This window comes from Ovis canadensis, chromosome 10 (genome assembly GCF_042477335.2).
Source record: "Ovis canadensis isolate MfBH-ARS-UI-01 breed Bighorn chromosome 10, ARS-UI_OviCan_v2, whole genome shotgun sequence".
NCBI classification, from domain to species: domain Eukaryota; kingdom Metazoa; phylum Chordata; class Mammalia; order Artiodactyla; family Bovidae; genus Ovis; species Ovis canadensis.
Window position 1 is genome coordinate 63,225,796 of NC_091254.1, and position 17,469 is coordinate 63,243,264.

The window sequence follows — 17,469 nt, forward strand, 5'->3', positions numbered from 1 at the left end:
CACACATATATATGAATTTAAATATAGATGATTTCCTATGTAACATTTTAAACCTTGACAAAAATAAAATGATTTAAACTTTCAATGTACCTGATTTGAAAAAATATGAAACTGGGTTATTCAATATTGACAAATTCTCTACATAACTAAGGCATACTTTTTAAATGATCAAAACCCAAGTATGGCAAAAGTATTAAAAAGTTTTGATTTTGTTCAAGGTTTTGTCACCAGTAAGCTGTGACCTTATTAAGAAACAGAGAAAGGTATGAGTCTCGGTTTTCTTATCTATAAAAGACAGGCAATAATATCTATACACTGGTTATACTGTAAGACTTAAAGATGATGTATGTAAAGTGCAAAGAACATATAAGCATTCAATAAAGGTTAATTATTGAAATGATTTTTAATAAATATATTTATAAGATTTATTACCTACTTTGCCACCTACTTCAGACAGACCATAAATTAGCCTTTCCTTCATTACTAATGGTCATTATTTCAAAAGCAATTATTATGCTGTAATAAAGTATTACCTCCAAGGACTAAAGAGCTGTGTAAGCCTATTTACTCCAATCCCAACAGACCTCGCTGTGATTTTTCAAGTTCCTATTTCAATAATAATTTTGACACCTCCTTTCTTAGCTGCCATTCTTTTGCCCTTCGTCTACCTACAGAGAAAGGAAAATTCCTAATTTGGGCGGGGGGGCGGGGTTTGGGCGTTGAGAATCTCAGAGGGTTTCAAGCATTTGTAAATAGGTACTGCAACATTAGGAATTTCTTTTCCTACGGAAAACTACAGGAAGTGAAATGCTACACAATTTTTGTGGCTATTAGGAATACATAAAAATCTATTTAGATAACATTTCAAGGGGCATGAGCTATAAAAATTGAGAAATATCCCTCTCCTATATTTTTCTTTTGCCATTTTCATTCACTACTTATTCTCGAGGCACAGCAGGATATTCACAAAGGATGTAAGAAGTACATCTAAAGTAAGAGTTAAAAGGCTTTCTCTTTCAGAAAAGGAGAAGTCAGGTCCTCTCATAAGTAATTCATAGTATATATCAGGTGTGCAATGCACGTTTTACATCTTACGCTGTTTGTGCGTGCGTGTGTGCACCTCACAGCCTATGAGTCAGTAAAGCTCCACCATTGTTCACCCTTTTCCTTATCTGGAATACTTCTGCCTCCTCCCAGAAGCAAAGCCTGTTTCTTAACTTGCACCTCAAATGCTACACATTCTACTTTCATTGTGACATACGACTTCCTCCAGGGTCAAATTCATGTTCTTTGGGGGGGTTCCACCTTTGGTCTCTAGAAGGTTTCCTCTGTTTTAATGGGCTCTGTATTTACGGAGGACTAATTGAAAACATCCATGCCTGACAAAGGTCAGGGGACAAAGGTCACACCAGAGATGATTAGGGAGCCCTGGGCTTTAGCACAGACGAGACAAAAATGAAATCATGAAATTGACAACTCCTTCTAAACGCAGATTTGAAGCAATTCAGCAGACCTGTTTTAGATTTGTGCATGGCTTTGCTTAATATACCTTTAAGATTAGAGATTGGTGGAAAGAAACGAAATCTGTTTTATGGCTGCAACAAATGGGCCCACCACAGTAAAAATGTCATTTATTCTTCCTCACAAAGAGACCTTTGCGGTATAGTGCAAATAAAAGCAGCATTTTTCCTTCTACTTAAGGTTTGTTAGGCGAAATTTATGTTTTTAAAATGCACTGCAAACACCAAAAACTGATTGTACTCTTATCAGCTTTTAAATCAAAACAGCTTGCTATCTGGTAAGGACAGGAGAACTGGTCGATTTATTTCATAAAACTTTATGTACAAAGAGACAGTGTCTATGAACTTAATGGAGAGAATACAGAGTCTGGAGGGGTAATTTTTATTAGAATTTATAGTGGGATTATCCATACTCCACAGTTTTCAGATTTTATTGAGATTTTATGGTACTGTGATGCTGACACAGTCAACTGCAGTGGGACAGGAGGTATAATTTGTTTCACCCTGACTGGGAACTGAAATTGGCATTACTATTATATAAGAAACCTCACAGACTCTATTAATTGCCCAGATCCAATCAAAGCCATTATTTTTCCTAGTTTCACAGGTAAAATATTTTACCTGGGCATAAAATAATAATAAGAACTGGCTGTAACTCTCATGCAACAGTATCTTTTCATTAAGACTGTTCAGAAGCCATAAGAATATTTCTCACCCACAGGGAGTTCAGCTCCAGAAACTATTAAAATCTAAATCACATCAAGTATCTGTAATGTACCACCAAATATTATTCTTCAGTATTAAGTACAGTGAAAAAAAACAAAAACTTGGGAAATAGCAGAAACAATATACTCAGAAGCACCAGGGAATTACAGATGGCCCACTGACACAAAAGAAGAACAGCTATGGGAAAGATACTCATTCATTCTGCAAACATTTATTGTTCACTGTGTGCGAGACACTGGATCAAGCGTAAGACCATGATATAGATATCACTGTAATTTTATATTATATATATAATATACTTGAGCCAAATATATTGAGTAAAGAGAATATATTTTGTATATGTATGTATATCTATGGGATTCCCAGGTGGTGCTACTGATAAGGAACCTGACTGGCATTGCAGGAGACGCAGAGGAGTTGGGAGACTCAGGTTCGATCCCTGGGTTGGGCAGATCCCCTGAAAGAAGCCATGGCAACCCACTCCAGTATTCTTGCCTGGAGAATCCCATGGACAGAGGAGCCTGGTGGGCTACATACAGCCCATGGGGGGTTGCAAAAAGTTGGACACAACTGAAGCAACTCAAGTATGCACATGCATGTATATCTATGTGTATGTACATATATGACATACGCTGTATTCCAATTTGGTATGTGCATTTCTAGAAAAGAAGGCATCTGAACCAGTCTTGAGACAGGGAAAGAAATGGCCAGCCAGGAAAAGGAAACAGCAAGGCTACAGGGAGAGTTGTCATCACAGCGAGGTAGAAAAGATGGCTGAGACATGACACGTATTTAGTAGAATGGCAACAGCGTGGTGGGGAGGGGTGGTAGGGCTGGGGTGGGGGGAGTCAGGCTCTGGGTATGAGGAACCCATGTTGTTGCTGCTTCTACTTCACCCTACAGAGGGAGGTTGCTCTTCTGGTTAGGGTTTAGGACTAGAGACCGGCACTAGCCACAGCACTCTAATGGAGCATCTCATATAGAGCACGGCACCCACATTAATGAATTCATTAGTTAATTCATCTCTTCACTCAGTAAGTATTTATCGAACATGTACTAGTGTCAGGCACAATGCAATGTGTTGAGAAAATCAGAGCTAATGAGGTCCAGGTGGATTTGCGGAGATGCCAGCCTATTTTATTCTATGAGGAAGCATTTATAACAACACACGCCACATTATGCTTCCCTGGTGGCTTAGCAGTAAAGAATCCGCCTGCCAGGCAGGAGCCACGGATTTGATCCCTCATCTGGGAAGATCCCCTGGAGGACAGCATGGCAACCCACTCCAGTTCTTGCCTGGAAAATCCCATGGCCAGAGAAGCCTAGTGGGCTACAGTCCATGGGATCGCAGAGTCGGACCTGACTGAAGTGACGCAGCACGCATGCGCATATCACATTACAGGAGCAGCTACAGTTTCTGTCAACAGAGAAGTTTATTCTTATCATAGGTCACCCAAGTCTCACTAGGTCTTTCTCTCATTGAGAAAGTGAGAAAACCATACACCATGGCAGTATCTCTCAATTTTACTGTTGCTATTGAGCTTTTCCTAAGTCCCTAGCTATCAATATGGAGAAGGCACTGGCGACCCACTCCAGTACTCTTGCCTGGAAACTCCCATGGACAGAGGAGCCTGGCAGGCTGCAGTCCATGGGGTCGTGAAGATTCGGACAAGACTGAGCGACTTCACTTTCACTTTTCACTTTCATGCATTGGAGAAGGAAATGGCAACCCACTCCAGTGTTCTTGCCTGGAGAATCCCAGGGATGGGGGAGCCTGGTGGGCTGCCGTCCATGGGGTCCCACAGTTAGACACGACTGACGCGACTTAGCAGCAGCAGCAGCAGCTATCAATAAGGCAGTCCTCTGATGAATTCTCTAAGGGCTACTCCCACTTATCAGTTTTACCAAATTCTCCTGTTTTCTGTCCTGCTGTCTCACTTTTTATTTTTTCTCTGTGACATTCAATAAAACTTAATAGTTCCCAAGTTGTCATATATCTGCCTCCACTAACTCAACAAATATTACCCATAGTTACAAAGAAACTAATCACAGATCCGTAGAAAGTAGCATTTTATTTCTACTAAACAGAAGCCACATACAAACGTGCAGGATGGAAAGCAGGACAAGCGGGTAGAAGTGATGCTTCTTAAAGCAGATGAGTTAGGGTTCAAATCCATGTCCAAGTTTTACTTTAAAGGGGCATATTCACTGCACTCCCTGACAGTCCTCAACTGTTAAATCTGAGAGCAACGATAGAATAAATTAGTAGACTACATATGAGTTCCTCCACCAACTCTTTTAGAGCACATTATTTTAAAATTCCACCACTAGATGGCAGTACAAAGGCTATCATTTTCAACATAGGTTTCTTAGTTCCACAATAAATACAGCAGGTAAGGGATAGGCGATTTCGTTAGATATAGAAGATAAAGAAGAATCAAGATTCAAGAAAAGGAAGAATAGTGAAGCATGGAGGAAGAGAGAGAGAAATATATCTAGGAGAAAAAAAAAGATAAAAAGAGAAGGGAATTGGAAGAGTGAGAAGGCAGAAAAAACAAACTGGAAGCAAGATGGGTATTTGAGCAGGAGATGGAGAAGAACTCCATGTAGTCTCATTCAAATTTTCTAAATAGAAATTATAGGAAGAAATACATATTTCAATATGACTCAGTACACAGATACTATATAGACACACACTGTACTGCATTTGATGCAAGTCAGTCAGTTACTAAACAAAAGTTACATGATGTAACACATCCGTGGGTGAAACTCTCATATTTCTTAATCAAATCTATCCTATTTAATTCCTTTAAAATGTTGATGATGAGCTAGTACACTGATACCAAGATTCACCAACAGGAAAATGACTCACAGTATGAACAATATTATTTTAGTGTATTGTAAACTACAGCTGACTTTTAAGAGAAGTTGTCCTAAAAACCACCACACTGAAATTCCTGGCCATATAATTGGTCCATAAAACATTTGTTGAAAAAATTAACTACTTACAGAAGAAAAACGAAGGCGAAGCCACCTAGTCATAAAAAACACATATACAATTGGCCAATGATCAAAGTTGCATTTTCCCCACATAAAAGGGGCTGGAGGGAAGATCGAGTATGTGATTACCACTCTGTAAATTGGCAGCTCTTCTTTTATTTATTAGATAGACAAATATCAATCTGTTCTTTTCTAAAGAACCCAAAGTGGAAGTACAACCGTTAATCAAACTCTCCATTAACAATGGAAAACAGGTAGAAAGAAGGGGCTGAGAAAATAGTAATAGAGCTTGGAGAAGAAAAACAATTATTGCGGATGGAGTAAAAAAAATTGGAAACAGAAACCACAGCCAGAGAGTTGTAAATAATTAAAAAGCCAATTTAAAACAGTGCTGGCAATGATTCTAAGACCAAGTTTCCCTTTTGGATCTCACATTCTTTCTTCTCTCATTTGTTCCTTTCAGGTCTTAAGAGTCACTGGGCAAAATGTCCAATTGCAAAAAAGTATCTATATCTATATAGATATATCTAGATATATAAAGATACCTATACAGCTCTATCAGAGAAGGCAATGGCACCCCACTCCAATACTCTTGCCTGGAAAATCCCATGGACGGAGGAGCCTGGTAGGCTGTAGTCCATGGGGTTGCTAGGAGTCGGACAAGACTGAGCGACTTCGCATTCACTTTTCACTTTCATGCATTGAAGAAGGAAATGGCAACCCACTCCAGTGTTCTTGCCTGGAGAATCCCAGGGATGGGGGAGGCTGATGGGCTGCCGTCTATGGGGTCGCACAGAGTCGGACACGACTGAAGTGACTTAGCAGCAGCAGCAGCTTACAGCTCTATAGTTATCTATATACATATAGATATATCAATCCAATACTCAAACGGTTCTTGCAGTGAGTATATATATCCAAACATCATCAAAATAATCCTATAAATATCTGCAATCTAATATGTAAAATAAGAATTTCCTTGTATCATAACAGCACCTGTACTATGTGAAATTAGAAGCCTCACATTTACGTAGAACGTTACTTCAGGAGAGAAAAAATTTGTTCTTCAAAATGAAACTACAGAGGAAAGGAAAGATTTATTTCCAGATTCAACATGTTAAAGATAATCAGAGAAAACATTTCAGGTTGTGGTAAAAAATGAATATAGAGACTTTCTTAGACTAAAAACTAGTAGTACATCACATTTAAGCATCTATCTACTTAAACATAAATTAGACAGTTTTATCTTAGGAGGAACTTGACCTAACAAGTTATAACAGAATGAACACAAAGTCCACTCTGGTAATCCCTTGCTTTAACTACTTTATCTTTTGAATGGATTTCCTCCTGTCTATATCTTTCCTTCCTTACACAGTATCTATTTCTGAATGGAGTATCTCCTGTCCCCTCTGCTGGTCATATTTTTTTCTCTTCTTTTCTAGTTGTACTTCTATTTACTGTTTAAATGTGTGTGGGCAAAGCCAAACTCACACCTTGACATTTTACAGTTTACAAGGACCTTACACAGAGTTTTTTCTTTTCTAATTATCTCTTAGAACAATACATATAATTTCTGTCACCTCTCTTGTCAAATTTTAGACCTAACCCAACCTATGCCCTGTTGGCTCAGACAGTAAAAGAATCTGCCTGTAGTACAGCAGACCCAGGTTCAATCCCTGGGTCAGGAAGATCCCCTGGAGAGAGGGATGGCAACCCACTCCAGTATTCTTGCTGGGAAAATCCCATAGACAGAGGAGTCTGGTGGGCTACAGTCCATGGGGTCACAGAGATTCAGACATGCCTGAGCAACTAACAATCTATGCCAGATGAATCAGAGAAGTCAATAACCTTAGATATTTCAGTAAACAAGAGCAGAAGAAGCCTTTTCTTTTTGGATGGAATCCATTCAACTTCCTATGTGTGCCCACAAGTGAAAAAAATACAGATAGGTTTCTACTCCCTGTTAAAATCAGGTAAAAACAAATGACCAATGTATCCATATAAAATATTCTGTCTTCCAATTTAAGATTCAGTTTTTCATAAATATTAGCTGTTTTTCTCACTATTTAACAAGTTACTGTCTGTTTTATAATGACGGTAGTGAAACACTCACATCCTTTCAAAGTCTACAATTAAGAAAAATAAGCCAAAGTGAGCAACCATCCAGTCCTGCTTCCCAATAAGCAACGCTGAAAATTAACAGTAAAGGATTACGTAATTAGAAGGTTTGTCAATCAAAATCAGATTAAAAATAGGAGCCTATATCTAGTAGTTATCATAATTAAACATAAGAAGAAGAATGCATTTACCAAAGGAAGCTGGGGTAGTTCAATCAAGAAGCCAAGACAACCATATACAGGAGGGTATGTCAGCTGCCCAGGACTATTCTGGTTATATGGACAGATGACACTGGGATTCCATTGAATGGTGAACTAAAAGAGGACAGTCATATGTAAGGCAGCCAGGAGAAGCGAGTCTGTGACAAAAGGAACCGAGACCTGAAATATGACATCATGAACATCAACAAGTGGGAAAGTCGAGAGGAGAAGAACACTGGTGAAACAAAAAGATCTGAAATGGAGAGCTTCATGGGAGTAAAACCCCAGTTGCATTCAATGGTCGGGAGCTACAGTCATAACCTCCAACCAGCTCTGCAGCAATTGCTAGGATGACCAGATTCCCTTTCACAAGTATAAATGGCCCAGGACTAAAAATACACTGTGGCTTCTTCCTGTGGGCTGTGAGAAAAGCAACAGCCTGTAGGAAGAAATGGGGTGTGACTATTTCAGATGTGCCCACAGCCACAGCCCTCTGAAATTCCTGAACCAGTGCTATGGGAATAGGTATGGTTTTGAAGGATTTGCCATTTCATCTAAAAATAATAGAAAAATAACACTTTTTTTTAATTAATGGAGATGATCAAAGAAATGACATGCTCATATGGGGCTGCTGGTTTCTTAACAGCAGCTACAACAGGCTCTAGTCAGATATTTCAGGGAAAAGTACTTTAAACTCAAAGATCTTATCCTATAAATGTCTGAAGTCAGGAATAATGCACTTATGATCAATGGTAAGTTATTAGTCAAGTATGACACTATTATAATAAAAGTCTTGATGCAATAAATACGTTCTGTAAAAATTCTGGTAGGCTGAGCTCTTGGGATTGCATTTTCAAGAGAGAGAACGTGGCTGCATAGGAAACAGGCTGAGTTCTTTCTCCTAGGCATTTTTCCTTTTATGGTCATGGGGACATCTGGTGAGGCTAGGTGGCTAAGGAGAAGACAACATGGGGAACAGAGGAGAAGACAAACCAAAAGACCATCTACATAAAGCAATAAGAAGGACAGGATAGCAGTCAGGGAAGAAAACTAGACAACCGTGTTACTCAGCTGGCTTTTCACTTCTGGCTGTTCCAAAGACAACATCAATTACACCTTTGTTCAAGCCTCATTCCTTGGCATCAAGGTTATATTATGTTCCCCTAGCTACATGGGGAAAGGGCCAGCTCAGGTACAGAGAGAGAAAATAAATCCATTGTCTTTTTTAGCTCTTTAGTTGGTTACGGCCTTGTCCTTTTAAGTATTCTGCATTTCTAAAATGTACACATCTATACATATTCAATTATAAAAATGTCTTTAAACAACAATTACAAATTGCTTAGGGATTATCTTTTTAAAATTATTCCGTATGTTCCAGTATGTGATGAATGAGAAATGTTTGATCTTATATTCATATTAATGCTGGTATCATTTTTACATTTTTAGTGGAACCTACAATTTACTGAACTTCTGTTTACTTTTCATTGTCAATCTTAGACCATTATCTGCTGTTTTCTGCATTTTCTTTCCTTTACCATTATGCATCTTTTTCCTCAAAACCTGTGTCAATCTAATAAATTGACTTCAGAATTCAGGTTAATTACTGCAAGATGGAGGTTACTTCTGCAAAATAATATAAGCAACTAATGTGTAATGAACAACTTTGCTTCTGTGATTCTTCCTTCTCTAGAATTACCCATTTTCAACTATCTACTGGATTATTCTTGACAGAATACAAATAGGCTATACTTTCTGTCTCTTTTAAATTGCTCCCTTGAGAGCATAAATTTCTCTTCAGCTATCATGCCATTTCTCCAAAACTCTTTCAGCAAAACTTGGCCAAAGAGCCTTCTAGACCCCTGGTCTCCCCTACCTCACCTCTCAGTAGAACATGAACTCACTTCGGTCTGTCCCTTGTCCCCAGTCTCCACTGACACAGCATCATCAATGAATGCATCCTTCCCCAAATGCTCCATTCTCAGTCCTTTTTTCATTTGGCCCCTTAGAAGCTTTTGATAATCTGACAACTCCTTCTTCACTTATATTCTCTTAAATGCCCTTTCTTTTACCTTAATAGCAGATCAAAAGGAAGGAAAGGAGAATCCTAAAAATGCCTATGGAAGCAATAAACCAAGAACAATTTTGCTTGTGATTTTTTTTTTTTTACCTTCTATGCTTTCTGCTGCTAATTATCTATGAAAACTAATGAAAATCTCCTGAGAAATCTACCAAAAACTTTCCCAGGCTCACTGAAATTCTGTTACAAGGTCAAATAACCCCTGTAGGGTCTTGTTTATAAACAACATGCCTCAGGTCCCGTGGAGAACCTTCTAGCTCTTAGCACTGTCACTTGGGGGGCTCAATGCTACTCTGTCCCTTTGGTATCAAGCAGGAAAATGCGTCCCTCTGGAGACCTTCTCTTACAGCATCCCTCTCATAGCTCTAGTCTACACTGTAAGCACCTTTGAGAACATCACGCCATTTTCTTCATATTACATCTTATCAAGACCCAGCTGAGTTCTGTCAGTGCCCTGGGTTAGCTAACCGATTTGCCATTCCTTTAAGACCATATTCTGTAAATACTTGGATGGGCTGGAGTTCTCTCCTCATTAGAATATTTCTTCACACTCTTCTGTTGTTAGCCAAACATACCCATGCGAAGTTCCATCCTACCACAATTCCAAAACCCCAAACACCCACTTCTGAATATCACAACAAAAATATTTGTTCCAACCACATGTAACACTCTACATGAAAATACTTTGGTCAAACACAGCTTTCTCCATCTACGGCTATAATTAACCTCTCTCCCATAGGCACATCCATGGCTAGTCTATGTTTTAACTCTGTCCACAGCTATCAGTTAACTGTACAATTTTCTTGTTTGATGACAAGATCTCCTAGCAGATTGTAAGTACTTAGATAAAAACAGCATCTGTTTTGCTCAACACAATCTCTGGTAACAATAAAACGCCTAATACATGAGAGATGCTCAATCAATACTTGAATGGACAAACGACTCAATTCATGTTATTTTAGATACAAGACGTATACATTCTTAGTCCCTTACGTAATGTGACATAAGGTAATCTATTTCTTTACTATAGACCAGATATGTTTTACCAACTTTAAAACTAATTAACCAGTACAATCACCCACATTTATGTAAGTTATTTTTATTAGTAGCATTTGAAAATCCAACTCCCCTATTATATTTCCTTTGGCTCATCCATACCAGAAATATAAGACCTATGTGAGAATAGAAATAGGCCTCCTTTTATCACTCAGCCATTTCATCACTGGCCCAGTGCCCAAGTGCATATTTGCAGCATAAAGATGTGAGGAATTACTGAAATGCCTCGTCCTTTATTCCTTCTGTGAGATAGGCAGGCCTCCTCCACTACACACTTTTATTATCATCTAATTAATCAGACAATTAAAAAATTATAAAATGCTATAGCAATATTGTAGAATATGGGGATTATAAAATATATAAATTAATAAACATAAAAAGCATGGGATTTTCCTTATGACTTCTCATTCTAAACCCTCATCCCTTATAATTTGTTGTAACAACTTTGAGAAGCACTTCTTGAGAGCAGTTTATCACTTTTAAATTCAGTAAGTCTTTTTTACCCCAACTTTCTATTTTTACAATACAGCAAAAAAATTTCTGAACATTATTGCTTCAGGTATTTGGGGGGGAATCTAATAATGATAAATGATTATCAGTGCTAGACATGTACACATAAAATCTTTATATTTCCAGTAATCTTCAAAGATATATCATATTTTATTTGTATTTTATCACTGAAGAAAATGAAGATTAGTGAGATTAAATAACTTTGCTCAGTCCAAAGCTGGAAGTGAGGGAACTAGAATTCTAAACTCATGCATCCTTGATCCCAGATTTCATGCTGTTAACGTCCATATCATATTCAGTGTGCTGATGGTTGTATGTTTATTCTTGATACGCAAAAACTGCTGAATACAAACACTGCATAAAACTGACAAAAATACTCATGTAGAGAACAAATTACAGCATGAGTCTAAACACAGTTCTTCTACAAAGATAAATTTTCCAGAAAATTAAATTTTGGCAGTAAACTTTAACTAAAAGTAATCTCTCTCATAAAATGATAATGGCAAATAAAAGAGACATCTGTTTCCTTCATTAATGCACCAAAACTGTTTTTTTAATAAAAGGTCACAGTGTTAAAATCCTTATCAATCACCTTCACAATAAAAGCAATAGTTTTCATAAGTGATATTGTACAAAGATTGGATTCCATGTATACACATATATAAAATAATGTAATACACAAGGTTATATTTTTTCTAATTGCTAATTCTTAAAGAATTTAAAGCACATCTGTAAATTATAAATGAAAATAAATATCTAATGTGATCTTTAATTATGTTATTCTTATTCAAATCGATTAGCTCATTTGGATTAGAAATATTAGTAATATCAAAGAAGGTTTGACTCAAGTAAAATCTATGTAGATATTCCCTTCTTCCTCTTTTTTTTTTCTAGTTCACAAAGATAGTGGTGAGACTAATTCCTGGCCATTGTCCATAATAGCACCAAAAATACAAAATAGTTGTCAGGTAAGCATAGTACCTGGATCTCAAGTTTGCAGTCTAAGTCTTTGTTGTAAGCCGTGAGATTTTTCACTTGGAAAAACTGAAAAGGTGCAATCTGTCATGTGCTATGAAGAAACTTATTGGAGATAAAACAGTAACTTGCAAAAGATGCATGCACAATTTTGCATGTTTGCAAAAATTCTCCAAGTTCATAATCAAATATTATTCCTATGCACTGAATCCTACCTTTTACAAGAACCAAAACAACTATGTTTACTAGCATTTTACACAAAGGCAGTGTTTTATGTGTTCATCCATCATATTTTAATTATGAGTTTGACAGTAATATGGCATTCAAAGCAAAATGTACTACAACCTAAGTCTTAATCCATCATTATTTCTAGACTCTGAAGATGAAACACATGCATATGAGTTGATGATTATCGACATTTTATATTTCTATAGAATGGTGGCTTTTTTTTTTAGATCTACAGAAAGGGAAAAATCAACATGTTATTACAATTCCTTTGACTTAAAAATAGAAAAAAAAAGAACTTAGAAGAAGAAAAATAACTTAATGAGCAGCTATCATATATAATTAACTTGATATTATTATATAAACTCATGTAACAAAGGAGAAGGCAATGGCAACCCACTCCAGTACTCTTGCCTGGAAAATCCCATGGATGGAGGAGCCTGGTAGGCTGCAGTCCATGGGGTCACTAAGAGTCAGACACGACTGAGTGACTTCACTTTCACTTTTCACTGTCATGCATTGGAGAAGGAAATGGCAACCCACTCCAGTGTTCTTGCCTGGAGAATCCCAGGGACAGGGGCGCCTGGTGGGCTGCCGTCTATGGGGTCACACAGAGTTGGACACGACTGAAGTGACTTAGCAGCAGCAGCAGCATGTAACAAAGTATCTTTCTGCTTCTAATCCCCAGAAGGATACATTAATACTGCATTTTGAATTATTTCTATCATAGAAGCTTCCTGCTATTTAAAATAACAACTTAGACTTATATGAAGATAAGAACTCTAACTACATGATGCATTTCTAGCCAAACACCTAACTTTAGAGTTACTTTAATGGCAACTTAATTTACAAATTACTCAAAAGTGAATGCACAGATAACAAGCATCGGAACTTCATGTCATTTTATATTACTGCCAGATAAATAAGATCCAGTCTGAACAACTGAAGGAAGAAACATCTTGATTGACTTTTTACATTTTTCATAATTGTTAATCTCTATGAGGGATTCACAACTCACAAGCCGTGAGGCTGACTGTATAGACTGTCCTTCCTATGAAGGTAAACATTATTTTGCAAATTCACATATTAGAATTCTGACATCATATGACTTTGATACATAAAAATATTGACTGAGTAATTCTGAAACATATACCTATGAAACATATGAAAACGAGATTCGTTTCTACTAAACTGAGCTCTACTCACAGGAGCAGATCAGTTGTTCCTCTGTGTCACTGTGCACAGAACTTCTTAGTAGTAACTTCCGTGCATAACAGTTACTTCTAGTGGTAAAATAAAGCAAGGCTCGCTTGTGTCTCTTACCTTTGCCATGGCTTCTCCCATCCTCCAAAAGTGGTACTACGATAGTGTTGTTCACATTGCCAGGTGACCGCACAGCTGTGTAGACAACAGGCACCGACTGGACCACCACGGGGATGCGATGAACGTGACTCAGTTTGTTAGACTGTAAATTCATGGGACTTGAAGGCGGAACAGGATGGATAATGTGCAAAAACTGCTGGCCTCCCACACCAGAGGCAGAGGCAACGAGGGGCCCTGGAGTTAATACTGTCGACGAAGATGATGCTGAAGATACTGATGTTATAACAGTCGGGGATGAGGCTGGACGGCTAGAAGATGATGAGGAGGTTGAAGTTGAAGAAGGTGAGGAGGCGGACGCTGTCATGGAAACTGGGGAGGATGAAACGGCTGTAGGGGATGTCCTGGCTTTGTTGATGGACAAGTCCACTGGCTCAGTTTGTGTCTGGAAGTGATCTACAGATAATGAGTCCTCCGGGGGTTCCCCTTTCACATTATTTAGCAACAGGGGAACAGCTTCCATATCGGGGTACTTGTGGACGTTTGGAGACTGTGGGGAGAAAAATGGAACATGTTTATCTCTGTTAATCACATCTTCTAATAGACGTACGATTTATGACTTCAATGTTTATTAATTTTTCTCTTACTGCTGTGGAACATTAATTCACTCTCCAAGTATCTGAGATACTGCTCTGTGACAGTCATCATAATGAAAGATGAGAGTTTAAAAGTACAAGACAATTGGAAGACCAACAGACATAATCATTAAAATCCAGGGAAATAAGTACACTATGGAGAAGAAAAAAGACCACAGAAACCTAAAAATGAACAGCAATTTTCACATAAAACCTTCTAAACGACAAGTTCAAAGTATTTTCTTTTGCTGTTGTTCAGTTGCCCAGTTGTGTCCAACTCTTTGTGACCCCATGGACTACAGCATGGGGTCTTCAGTCGTAGTTACACTGTCTTCTTAAGATATTATATATACAACTAAAGTTAAAAAAACATTCATTTTGTTGGTCTGACCCATCACTACACTTATGAGTTTTAGTTTCCATTAGTTACAAACTAATGGAAACTTTGATTAGATAACCTTAAATATCTTTTCCAGCTCTAAAAGTCCATGATTTCATGATTCTAACCCTTACTCAATACTCTTATAGAAGGCCTGGCAATAACATGGGGGAAACTTACTACGACATTTCAGCTTTCATATTTGGAGAAATATCCACCATACCATTCTCATTTTGAGCATTAAAACAGGGCATAAAATTCTCCAACTTCCCACACTCAGTTACGAAAGTATTCAATACAAATTATTTCTAACAATGGGATTATAACTTAGCTCTTAACAATGAAAAAGATTTTCTCAAAATAATATAAAGAAATCTCACAACAGACATTTTTAGGAAATAATAATTTTAGGAAAAACTTATTCTATAAATCTTTAATTGCCTACGTTTACGTTGTTTAAGACAATGATAACAATTTTGTCCAAGTTTGTTTCCATTTCTTTCAAGTTTTAATGAGCAAAATTTAATAATAATACTAGGAACAACATACAATAATACTAAAGAATCCAAGATTCCACTCAAACTAATGGGCTCAGTGTGTTATTACTGAGCATAAATATAATTTATAGTTATTCACTCATAAATTCAAGAAGTATTTATTAAATGCCTCTTTCCAAGGCCTAAAATGGTCTCCAAACTAGTATGTGTCTGTCTAGCCTTAACAGAGAGTTAGACTATAATAGATTACTTTGGGTTATATATAATCTGACCAGGCTAACAGGGACATTATTGTTCTATTACATGAAGATCAAAAACTCTTTTTTCAGCTTCATTGCGGTATGAGAACAACAATGCCTAAAATTATATTAAATTGGCTCATTTCATTCTTTAATAATAGATTTGGTTCACTATTTCTCTCAAAGTTGTGCATACACTTAAAGGAACAAAACATGCTTCTTCAAATCTTTCTTCGTAGAATATAAATTATAGCTCCATTCAGAAAATATAATAGTGCATGGGCATTTTATTTAGCAGCAATGAGAAAAGAAAGGAAAGAAGCTAAACAATAGTACCAGAACAACTAAAAAGGAAAATGAGTTGAAGTTTTATTTTTTTCTTCTAAGTTAACATGGTTACTTACCAGCAAAAAGATAATTAGAAAATATAAAAATGAACCATCCAAAAAAAAAAAAATGAACCATCCAAAATATATACTGCATAAAATTTTAAATGACAAGATTTCATCTGCTGAAATTGAGAAATAAGAACTTAAATATTCTCAGATATTAAGAAACAAAGGAAAACAAAAACAAATGCCATAAACAGAGCAACTTTTATAAAAAGCTAATAGCATTATCTATTCTTCTAAATAAGAGTATTTCAATTTGTACCCAGTGTTATCATTTAATTTCTTTGTAGAACAAGGTAGGATATTTCTTATTAGTGTGTTATACCCATATAGGAATTCTTTGTTGGGGCTGCTTTCATAAAATATCCCAGTTGGTTTGTCATTAAAATTGTAAAATATGTCATTGAGTACATACTATCAAACATGGTTTGCTTTCTAATATAGTCTTGAGATTAACTTCTCTCTCTTACTATATGAGAGAGCTCCAAAATTCTAATTTTGGAGATAGTGATTAATTTAATTCACAAAACCTCTTCCTAACTATACTTGGACACAAAGTTCCAACATAGGTTTAAAATCCCAAGTTTGACATATTCATCATTGCAGAAAACTCTTCGTAAAGTCAATGAAAGAGTACTTTAGCAGACTATGACAATACAGTTGGTAGATTTGGAGCTTACAGTGCAAATAGATGGTTTAAGGCATCAGGCTTCAGCGTGCTTTGCAAACTGCTTAGACTTCTGTATATTATGAACACAAGTCTATACTTTGTAGGTAATATAGCTTAATCTCACACTAAAAGAATTTACTCCTTACTGTTTTTTAAAAATAGAAGAATAATGTTCCTCTGGTAATTCTGTTGTATACACCAGAAAGCTATAAAGATCCAATACTAAGAGCCCCGTATTGTTAGAGGGTGTTACTCAGTTGTGTCTGACTCTTTTGCGAACCCACGGACTGCAGCCTGCCAGGCTTCTCTGTCCACGGAATTCTCCAGGCAAGAATACTGGAGATAGTCCTGACCCAGCGATGGAGCCCAGGTTGCCTGCAGTGCAGGTGAATTCTTTACTATCTGAGTCACCAGGGAAGCCCACTAAGAAACCTGCTGCTGCTAAGTCACTTCAGTCATGTCCGACTGTGCAACCCCATAGACGGCAGCCCACCAGGCTCCCCCGTCCCTGGGATTCTTCAGGCAAGAACACTGGTGTGGGTTGCCATTGCCTTCTCCTACTAAGAACCCTAGGTGCATTCAAATCCTTGATAACTACATAGCTTTTACATAAGCTCAAACCACAATATAGAAAATGATCCAAAAAATTAGGAAGGATCAACCAAACCTTTGGATGACAAACATAACTTATTTGGGAATGTTAGACACATTAAGCATGAATTTAATCATCACAGAGGCACATACTGGCTCCTATTCAACATGTAGCAGATGAAACACAGCCAGCACGTCCGAAAACAATGCTTCATCAGTATAAAGAGGACAAAACCCTCATCATACCATTCAACTATTTACAGTGTTGACATAGTATCATATTCTCATAGCCCTTACCAATCACTTCTCCTGTGATGTGGCCAGTAAATCATCCATAATTCC

General features: G+C 37.2%; 1 protein-coding gene across 8 annotated transcripts in view; it reads right to left on the bottom strand.

Annotated features, from left to right (window-relative positions):
* Positions 1-17,469, bottom strand: part of KLF12 (KLF transcription factor 12) — a 515,262-nt gene that overhangs the window by 139,276 nt on the left and 358,517 nt on the right. For all 8 annotated transcript variants that reach the window (XM_069602330.1, XM_069602332.1, XM_069602333.1 and 5 more), the window contains one exon: positions 13,728-14,274. In XM_069602330.1, the coding sequence (XP_069458431.1) occupies positions 13,728-14,274 (547 nt within the window). The remainder of the gene's footprint in view (positions 1-13,727; positions 14,275-17,469) is intronic.